The 10932-nt window shown below is 44.8% G+C and overlaps 1 protein-coding gene across 1 annotated transcript; it reads left to right on the forward strand.

Annotated features, from left to right (window-relative positions):
• The first annotated feature begins 437 nt into the window (after positions 1–437).
• On the forward strand, positions 438–9807 carry ARCN1 (archain 1 coat protein complex I subunit delta). The gene is made up of 11 exons (XM_085303166.1): positions 438–464; positions 604–690; positions 1187–1450; positions 2199–2378; positions 2620–2825; positions 3604–3765; positions 4469–4634; positions 5972–6119; positions 6494–6602; positions 6760–6964; positions 7939–9807. The coding sequence occupies exons 1-11, from the start codon at positions 438–440 to the stop codon at positions 8026–8028; spliced, it is 1644 nt and encodes a 547-aa protein (XP_085159292.1). The 3' UTR covers positions 8029–9807.
• Positions 9808–10932: the final 1125 nt, after the last annotated feature.

Below are 10932 nucleotides of genomic sequence, written 5' to 3' on the forward strand. Positions count from 1 at the left end.
AGGGCCCGGGCCCGGGCCTGGGCCTGGGCCTGGGCTGGCGGGCGCTGCTGCCCCCTTCCCCGCCGCCACCCCGGAACTGTGGTGCTGGGGTCGCCAGCGCTTGGCGCGGCGAGGGCACGTTCGCTGCGCTGTCGCCAAACCCTGCAGGCCTTCGTGGCTGCTGCCGTAGGCAAGCTTCAGCGCGCTTGTCTTAAAGGTCCTGCGGAGCAGGAAGACTCGTGTTCGGCAGGGCCTTGTGACTGGTACCGCGGGTGTGTAGCACCAGGCTTAGGAGAGGGCCGGCCAGCCTCCCTCACTGGTAGGCAGCATAAAGCTGTGAGGTTTTTCCTCTGTTGGAGTAAATCCTGCTCCTTGTTTCCCATCCATAGTGTCATTTCTCTCAGCAGAGGCTGCCGTGCTCTCTTCTCCTCAATAGCTCAGTGGAAGAGGAGAGCTGCATGTTAGCTCACCACTTTGAAAACTTGGTGCTCTCTTTAGCTCTCTTGTGTTGTGCTCTGAGACCTTTTACAGAGTAGTTAGAGAAGAGAAGCTTGCTTTTGGCCTGTTCATTTCAGGACATGTTTGTCTGTTTGTCCCTGAGTTGCAAAGCGTTAGGGCTCCTAGGGTAGTAGAGAAGACTTTGACAGTTTTATCAAGGCATCTGAATGTCTCACCTGGGCATACACAGAGCACTATTGCTCTGGATGTCAGGTAGGGCTTTAAATCAGTCTGCATTTGAGAGCTGGTAACACTTGCCTTATTATTACAGGGCTGTAAATAGATAGTGTTGGGGATTTAGATTTTTGCTGCAGAGAACTGCCTTATGTTGACTAAATCAAGAAGCTAGTTTTCCTTGAGGACAAACTTCAGAAAGAAGCTTTGGTACTCCTAAGGCAATCAGAGAATGTAAATGGGTAATTGCCTAAGTGCCTTTGTGTTGTTGGTATGATAACATCTGTGAAATACTCAGGAGAATCATCTGTGTGCTGTAATTAATACAGCTTTCCATATTTTGTGAATATGACTTTACTGTAAATGTGGCATTGAGGAGAAACCTYGCATTTCAAAACAATCCTATGTTTAATGCTAGCTAGAAACTATTCTATCTTTGAACAAGCCATTGTGTGTCAGACTTACAGAGACTGTGTGGTGTTGGAGACCTGCTCCCTGCAGGGTGCAGCTGACGGGGCGTTTGCCCTCCCCACAGGTGCTACTGGCCGCAGCGGTCTGCACAAAGGCGGGGAAGGCCATTGTCTCCCGACAGTTTGTGGAGATGACTCGAACCCGCATCGAGGGACTACTGGCAGCTTTCCCGAAACTCATGAACACTGGGAAGCAGCACACTTTTGTGGAAACAGAGAGTGTGCGGTATGTATATCAGCCGATGGAGAAGCTCTACATGGTGCTGATCACCACCAAAAACAGCAACATCCTGGAAGACCTGGAAACACTCCGACTTTTCTCCAGAGTGGTAAGGGTCTACACTTGAAAACACTGTGTGCAAATTTGCGTGTATGTAGCCTGAAACAAAGCTGTTATAAGGGAACCTGATTACTGAAACACTGTCTTGCCTCCACCTGAACAGATTTTCATTTTCTATAACCATTTCCTGATGTGGAGGTAGGCAGTGGTCTTGATCTTGTATGTTTCTGCAGCATTTTTGAATTGCGCATGGAAAGCTTTTGGTTGCAGTTTTAGTGGTGAGACTGAAGGGAATTTGCTACAGCAAATTTAGCATGAAATGTTTGCTATGTTCTTAAGGCAACACCTATATTTCTTCTAAAAACAAAATAACATGATGCTACAGTATGTGGTTATTAGAAGTACAATGTTACCTCAGARATATTTCTAAGTAGTATATTTGTGCAGATGTCATTATATTGATTTTATAGCCTGTTTCTGTCATATACAGCTAGAGGACCTTCAGGAAGTTCTTCAGCTGTGCAGTGTTTTTTTTGTGTAGGTTTCTGTAAGTTATAATGTTGCAGAATTAAGAGGTTGTCTAAATATTTCGAGTTCAGAAAAAATAACAAAATGTGTTAAAAGCTCACCATGTTGTTTATTAACRACAGAGAGGAACATCAAGGAGTTCAGTGGTATGCAGGTCTTGTGGGGGATCTAGAACAAATTTGAAGTCCGGGGATAGCAGAAAGAAAATGTTAAGACGTGCTTACATCTGTTTCTACGAGGACTCCTTTGGCATGTTTTTCCCTACCTAGATCCCTGAATATTGTCGAGCTCTAGAGGAGAATGAGATCTCCGAACACTGCTTTGACCTGATTTTTGCCTTTGATGAAATTGTTGCTCTGGGCTACCGTGAAAATGTAAACCTGGCACAAATTCGGACCTTCACTGAGATGGACTCACATGAAGAAAAAGTGTTCCGAGCTGTCCGAGAGGTGAGCAGAAGTAATTGCAAGATTGGTATTCTCTGTCTGGGAAATGCTACATTTAAAGCAAAAATGTTATTCTGCTATGATACAGGTCTTAGCCTTATTTTGCTTCTCTCTAAGCTAAATGTTCATCTTCTGTTTTCTTTTCCTTCACGATGGATTCATAAGCAAATCGGCTTAGTTTTACTTGCTGTGTGGCGAAGACTGAGATCCCAAAGCACTCTCAACCTTTTATCTTTCCCTTTAGACTCAGGAACGTGAGGCAAAAGCTGAGATGCGCCGTAAAGCAAAGGAATTGCAGCAGGCCAGGAGGGATGCAGAGAGACAGGGCAAAAAGGCACCAGGTTTCGGTGGGTTTGGTAGTTCAGCTGTATCTGGAGGCACAACTGCAGCAATGATCACAGAGACCATCATTGAAACAGAGAAGCCTAAAGTGGCACCAGCACCTGCCAGGTATGTGTGTAGTAGGTAACAAATAGTCCTTGGAGTTAGCACTGGCTGAAAAGTATGTGCCCAAATAAAAGGTTTCCATAATTCTCCTCTAGAGGCTTACTTTCCTTGTTGCTTTTGTTTTGATAAAGAGGGGTGCTAAAATAACTGGCATGCCTCAGTACATAAGGTAGTAGTCACCTGTGGACTGTATGCTGGAGGGATCTGCCAATGTTTGGCCAAGTGGACACTATTTTGGAGGTCAGGTCTCTTGCCTGTTCCTGCAAAAAGCATGCAATTCTAATTATGGCTTATCTGTGTAGCCCTCCCATTGGGTTACCATACCTGTTGATACAGTCAGGCCTCTCCCATTAATTTTGCTGATCTGTGTTTGTTGACCTCTAAGCCTTTAATATGGGTGCTTRTAAGCCAGTATGCATTATATGTTCTTTAGTTCAGCTGGCTGTTATTTAAGGACATCTGTTACATGTGTCACTGTAGCATCTGAGCATCTCATAGTCAGTATGAAGTCCTTAATGGGCAGGCCGCTTCTCATTTTGTGTCTGAGAATGAGATACCAGATAMTGGTAGAACTGGGAACAGAATTCAATCTACATTGCGACCTGTTTTACTACATATGAGACCATCTGCTGTACACTTGGGCTTCTTTGAAAAAGACTGCAAAGATAAAGTGACACTGATGGAGGGGGAGATAGTCCAGTTATAGTAATGGATGATAGCTGAGGAAGGATGAATCTGCCCTAAATTGGCTTGGAGACATTTATGCGTTTTTTTTCTTTAGGCCCTCAGGTCCTAGTAAAGCTCTGAAACTTGGAGCTAAAGGGAAGGAGGTGGATAACTTTGTGGACAAGCTGAAATCAGAAGGAGAAAATATCATGACTTCTGTAGGCAAACGCTCCACAGAGGCAGCCAAAGTTCTTGCTCCTCCCATCAACATGGAGAGGTAGGTATTGTCCTTGCTTTAAAAGTAGTGTTCTTACAGCTTCCTGTATGAWCCCAATGTTGCTTCAAGAGCTATTAAAATCTTTCTTCTTAGTTTTTGGAATGGGCCTTTTTTTGCTGTTAAACTTTTTGTGTGCTGAATCTGGTATGTTAAAAGGTGATGGGCAGAATCTTAGAAAGCACAGCGAAAAAAAGATAGATGGCTCATTTGATTAGACATTGCTTTAATTAAAATAGGATGCACGTCCATTGTTTAGCTGAGATTGGAGATTTTTCTTTGCTTTTGGGAATGTTGCTCTTTCCCGACGTTTTTGCCTTCAGATAAGGTAACGTAGCTGCTGTTTTTTCTGTTCCCCAGACACAAAGACTTCCTGTTTAATTGTAGTGTAGAGTACGAGAAGTCGTGGTTTGTTTTCTACRTGGCAGTTCAGAACCCTTTACTGCCATGAGTCAAGCTGCTGCAAATTAAAGGGGTATTCAGTGAACAGCATATCAAGATGCTATATATTGTTGTTTTTCTGGACTTCTTTTTGTTCTGGGCTTGCGTCTGTAGATTGGTGCCTCCTGGAGCAGTGTTGCTGTGTGCATCTGTTGTCCTGTCTATGTTACTCTGTTTGGGGCCATCACTGTCTTGAACACTAACCTCACATCTTGTCTGTTAGATATAAGTGTAGTACTTGAGATACTGCTTTTCTTCTGTCTAGCGTGCACATGAAAATAGAAGAAAAAATTTCCTTGACTTGTGGCCGTGATGGAGGATTGCAGAATATGGAGCTGCATGGCATGATTGTACTGCACATCTCTGATGAAAAGTTTGCACGGATTCGCCTGCATGTAGAGAATGAAGACAAGAGGGGAGTACAGTTACAGGTAGAGTCTGTTTCCATGCTGCTGAACATGCTTTTGCTGCTCTCCAGGGCAAAATATGGGAACTATTTCAGTGCATCCCACTCTGCTATGCTTTTGTCCAAGCCTTCTCAGCAAATGCATTGAAAATACCAATAGTTGCTGTAGACATTACTGCAGCATAAATACAGGGCCAGCTCATGGCCAAAAGGCTGAAGTTCGCTTGAAAAATCCAATCTCATGCTTGTCTTCGTACCTTCAGAGCCTTATCTATCTACTGATGCACATTGGCATGCCACCTGATGTCACTTGGACTTTGCAGCAGTCTGATGTGTTGCTTGATGCTAGTTTTACCATGTGAGCTTTAGCCATGGAGCAGGAGTGTTAAGTTACTGTGCCGATGAAGAATGAATTTATTTTCTAAAAAGCTGTTTCCTCCCGGTCGTTTGTGTCTTGCTATTTCTGTAAGTATCAAAAACAGTTGTCAGAACTGGAGCCCCTGGTTGCAGTTAGTACTATAACCTCAGAAGAGTCGTAGAGAGATGTTCTTCCCTTTTTTTCCTGTGTATTTCTGTTACCTTACTGAGCTTGGAAGATTGTTTTGCTTTGATATGTTGCATGGCTCCATCCTTCAGGGCAAGAACTGGCCTGTATTTAGCTGGCTGTAGGTCTGTTGATAAAGTAGTAGATTCCATATCAGCTCATCTCAAACAAATTCTGAACAGTACTCTCGCATTTGCCACTTCAGAGGGAAGATTAAATCAAACCCAATGTTGACTCTTGTCTTTCTAGTTAACGTTCAAGTTACACTAACAAAAATCCTTTGCTTTTTAAAAGTTGTTCATATTTGATGCTGTGGTTTAAATTGAGTTTGACTGCCATCGTTTGTGTTAATATRTGCATAAAGGCTGCTGATGGAAGTAGTATTCTTGTGGTTTCAGGGTATTCTTCCAGGTAGTGTGAGGTTGGAACATTTTAGGAGGCTGCTTTTTTTTCTGAAGAATGAATGTTTTAAAAACACTATTTCAGATTTTAAGCATTGTTACAGTTGTTCTGTAAGTATCATCCTGGTTTTCCCTCGCTTAAAGTGTCTGGACTAAATTACAAGTAAAAATTCCAGTGGTGTCAATTTTTCTTCATGGATCCATGTTTTTCTAGAAGGAGTTGTAAGTTGATAAGCAGATGTGGTCCAGTAGGGTTTCTGAGACAGGAAGAATTAAAAGGTGTGTTTTCTAGAAGAAAATACTTGGGGATGTGTGGGGCCATCTTGTTAGAACCTGAGTTACCTATATATAGTTCTGTCCCAAGGCTTAAAATTACCGCAGTGACAGACACGGTCTGGGCTTATGTTCCCATTTCAGACCCACCCAAATGTGGACAAGAAGCTCTTCACTGCGGAATCGCAGATTGGTTTGAAGAACCCAGAGAAATCATTCCCTATTAACAGTGACGTGGGTGTGCTGAAGTGGAGGTTGCAGACCACAGAAGAGTCCTTCATTCCTCTGACAAGTGAGTTCAAGCGCGCATGTGGCATTTTGTATATGGCCTGGGGAGCTTGGGCGGAAGAGGCTTATCTTCAGCCAAGGCTTGCCAGCTTGCACCCTGCCTTACAGAAGCACAGCTGGCTCTGGAGTGAGATATGTTGTGAGACTACTAGAGTGCAGAGATGGGAAGACCTTTGTGTCTTCTATTTAGATAGTACCTGTTGTTCACACTAGTGAATTGCTTTCAGTAATGCTTTTAAGAAAAGCTTTTTGCAGCTCTTCAAGTCAGAATTTCTTGTTGATAATTGTGCTGTGCTTTTTTTGAAGTGCATCATTTTTGGAACATCTGCTTCACTTACAAAGATTACATGGTTTAGGATACTGTTTTTGTGTCCTCAGTTAACTGCTGGCCATCAGAAAGTGGGAACAGTTGTGACGTGAACATTGAATACGAGTTGCAAGAGGAGAGCCTAGAACTGAATGATGTGATCATCACCATCCCTTTGCCGTAAGTAGCATTCCACCTAGGGGCAGAGCTGACAAGTGCCTTCACGTATCCTGTCAATTCCTTTCCTTTTCTGTCTGGCCCATGCCTATGGGCTTGAACAGGTGTACCCTTACCTAAGGACAGATAAGCTATTGTAGCTTCTTGTTGCCTGCTCTAGGTCTGGTGTCGGGGCACCAGTGATTGGGGAGATTGATGGCGAGTATCGCCATGATAGCCGGAGAAACCTCCTTGAGTGGTGCCTGCCAGTGATAGATGCCAAAAACAAGAGTGGCAGCCTGGAATTCAGCATAGCAGGGCAGCCAAATGACTTCTTCCCAGTGCAAGTCTCCTTCGTCTCCAAAAAGAACTATTGCAACATACAGGTATGGTTACTGCTGGTGCAGGACTCGCTCTGAAAGAGCTGAATGCACTGGGGGCACTTGGCAGAGCATGCTGTTGCTGTTTCATGCTAATAATGCTGAGGAGAGCTGCCCTTAGCCTCTCTGGCTACATGTGTGGCATCTACTTACCTGTGCAGCTGATGTTCTTTAGCTGTCTGCCTTATTGTGCTATCCCCTTCCCTAGAAAGGTGATGGAGAGAGAGGCCATCTTCCTCAGAGGCAGCTCTTTGTCACAGTGCTGTGGTCTCCTCTTGCTCTGCTTTAATTCTCTGTGAATCTGAGACTGCCCCTTCCTCTGCCTCCAACTGGTCCCAGTGAAAGAGTAAGCAATGCTGCTGAGGATGGCTCTGCAGGTGTAGTGCTTCACAACGTGATTCTTACCTCTTGCAAGCTTCCTCAGTTCATCCTTTGGGTAAAAACTGCTGTGGTGGGGTGTGATGCGTACGCACTGCTGTCCCATTTAGTGAGGGCTTAGCTGTTAGTAATATTATGTTTTTAACTGRATTCGTTGGTGCCGGTGAATAGTTCTGCTAACTGCAGCTTCCTAGAACTTGCCTGCAGTTTGAGTTAAGCCTTCATGCATCTTCTAAGTAGTAATGAATTGCCCTCAAACTTGTGTTAGAGAATCTATTGACTTTCCAAGCGAACAGACTTCTCAACGTAAGCTCTCTGCCCATCCTCTGTTGAGCTGTAGCTCACAAGCGCTGCTTAACCCTTTGCAGCCTGTTTTAAGCAGATGTGARGTTATTGTCAAGATTGGACATCAGAGTTATCTTTCTCCTGTTTTCAGGTTTCCTGAGAACAAAGCTCTTTCTTACGGTACTGACTTGGGTTTCAAAGTAATAGGCTAATTTTAGCCTTGTGACTGCCTCAGAGTTAATCAGAAAGTTCTACKTAGGCATGACTTGGGACCACAGTGTTAAATGCTAAACTAACTGAGTGTGTTATCTCCACAGGTTACCAAAGTGACCCAGGTAGATGGGAACAGTCCTGTAAGGTTTTCTACTGAGACCACCTTCCTGGTGGACAAGTATGAAATCCTGTAATGCCAGCTGTGGGAAATCGTGAAGGAAATTTTTAAATTAAAAAAAATAYAAATAAAAGAGGCCGAAGTTGATTCTGAATGTCTGGAACGCCGCAGTCCTCTCTGCTAAGACATGTGACTCTGTTGGCCATTTGCAATGTTCCTGGGTCATAGACGTTTTTTGGCAGAGTATTGACATGATCACAGGAGGAAAGACTGCAGATTTCTTTGGCAGATTTTTTACTGGCCAGCAGAAAAGCAAGATCTCTGCAGAGAACACTTCCCCTTCTTGCAAGAAGCTGACTAGAGCTCAGTCCCAGAGCATGCTAGACATTATTCTCTTCCTTTTTTTAAACCTCACACACACTTCTGTTATTGGTGCTGCCATTTTAATTTTTCCTCTGCCTTCAACTTGTGTTTCTATTGATGAAAGCAGACATTAAGATAATATGTACAAGGGCATTTTGCTTCACTGGACCACTTCTGTCTGGTAGAAGTGGAACAAGTTGACTCCAATTTCTAAGGTGGGGGGTTGTGGCAGGAGTTATGAGTCTTAGCTGAGATGCTCTGTCCTTTTGGCTCCGCACCATCATTTGCTGTCCCCTCAGCCCTGCTTTACAGTGATGAACCTATGTTTGGGCTTATCAGGAGGCCTGTAGGCCTCCTGTTTGGTGTCTTTAGATCAGAGTGGGCTTGTAGGGAGCAGAGACTGCACCTCTGAATTGTCTAGTTGCTGCTGCGAAGGAAGGACCATCCAGAAGTGACCCACGTCCCATTTTAGGGTCTGTGTCTATTGCGATAGCTCTTGGGCCAAAATTTTAAAGCAGTTTCGTTCATTTAGAACCATCTGTGTATCCCGACTTGAGCTGCTCAAGTTTCTTGGTAGGTCGAACCACTTTGCCTGCCAGGGTGAGGACCTGTGAAGAGGTATGGAGACTAGTTTATTCAGTCTGTGCACGGATTGCAAGTTCTATTAGGACCTGTCTGAAACTAGTGTTTTCTCTGAGCCCTTTGCAATGTAGGAGGAAAATGATACTAGTTTCCAGAGTACATGCTGGACTGATCTGACCTTTGTGGAGCATTAACAGCACCTGAGCGTTACTTGCCGTCACAGAGACGTTCCTTCTCTGACTGCCTGAATAGCATTATTTAATTCATCCCACAGAGTGTGCTCTCTTCAGAATTCATCTTGCCCATTTGATTCGGGGGCCTGTCACTGAGTGAGCGGTCGGTGGTCCTAACCTGACTCCCGCTGGGTTGTAACTGACCAACGACATGGTGCCTTGCTGCTGTATGAAAGGCTACTGGCTCTGAGCAGTGAGAGAGTCGGGCGGCACGCGTCCTGTCCTCAGAAGTCCTAAAAGCTTACGTAGTGTGCTCCAAGAAGAGTACCTCCATGAGAGTAAGTGCATGTCAGTTCCCACAGGGTCATCTGCCAAAGAAGTTAGCAGTCTCTCTTCCGTTAATAGTACGCACCAGTGAGGAAATAAGCCCTGTTCTTTTGATGGGAGGGTGGTGTGTTCTATGAGAGGGGAAGCCAACCCTGTTCTGTAGCAAAGTAGACAATGAATCCTATTAATTCAGTTCTGTTCAAGAGTTGCTTGTCTGTATGATTTTAAAATGGAGTCGAATTTAGTTCGAACAGCAAAGGAGCGTTTTTCTTAAATTTTGAGGGTAATATTTAAAAAAAGAAACACATTTTTTGTAACCCTGTACAATAATGGCCTAGGGACTAGAACACATTCCAGTGTATACAAGAATACAAATTCTTTAATCAAATAAAGAGTATTATAAAAGGAAACTGGCTGAGATCCTTCTGGCTTGCTTAGGTTTTTCACACTGTGTGCCATAGAAGACATGGCAGATGATATCAGACCAACACAAAAGAAGTGGGAATTACATGAGCAGAATTGCAGTTTGGTTTGCTTGCCCTTAAAAGTAATTTTGCTTYTGAATGTGTGCAGGTTGTGTTTGATAGGGGAGACCGCTCTGGAACTTCTTGAAAGAACGAGCTCTTGCCTTGTTATAGTAGGCTGAACTTTGACAGCTTCTGCTGTTCAAATTTTAAATCCAGAGCTGGAGATGCAAGAGACGTGTTTAAAACATGAGAAGAATGAGAGAATTTTCATATTAGTGTTCAGGTGTGACTATATATACATGAGTTGGACTAGATGATCTCCAGAGGTCCCTTCCAACCTTACTGTTTCTATGATTTTGTGACTATATATATATGAATAATATGAAGGTAGTTGAGCTTTTCCTCCAGGAGTGCTCTGATACTGAATGTCAAACTGCCTTTCAGCAAAAGTGCCTGCACCAGAGCTAGCAGTGGTGATTCGTAGAGGTAAAGGCAACCTGGAGGTACTGTATATTGTAATAGTTTTTGGCAAATTGCAGAGTTAGGGGGCTGTATTTGATCCTGGAGCCTCAGCACAAGTTCTGGTTAGTGTTTAAAAAAAATATATATGTGTAAAAGCAAAGTTAGAGATAGCTGAATGTTAGCTGTTTGGGGAAGGCCTGCGTTGCAGCTGCAGGTGAGCACRTCTCCCTGTGGCCAGGGCAAGCTAAGCCCAGGGCAACGCATGAAGATGAGTTAGCCTGTTCCTTCCCCTTCTTGCATCACTGCTTGCTCTTCCCCATTTCCACCTGAGTTACGGTGAAGACCTAGTTTCCCTGCACATGTGTTGGCTCCCGTCCCCCAAGCGCTGATGCAGCCCTGGAAGGGAGGGGCGTGCTCTGTGCGCAGGGCCCAGCCCGCTGCCGGTCGGGCCCCGGCCCCAAGGCGGGCGGCAGCGGCTCCTGCGGGAGGGGGGTTTCGTGCTCCGGCGGTGCCGCTCGCCGTTCGCTCCGCCTGGGCTCCCCGGGAGCGGGGGTGGGCGGGATCCCCCCGCCCGGGAGGCGGCGGCTCCGGCCGCTCCCAGCGCCG

This window comes from Rhea americana, unplaced genomic scaffold, assembly GCF_003343005.1.
Source record: "Rhea americana isolate MKP2758 unplaced genomic scaffold, rheAme1 scaffold_197, whole genome shotgun sequence".
Classification (NCBI taxonomy): domain Eukaryota; kingdom Metazoa; phylum Chordata; class Aves; order Rheiformes; family Rheidae; genus Rhea; species Rhea americana.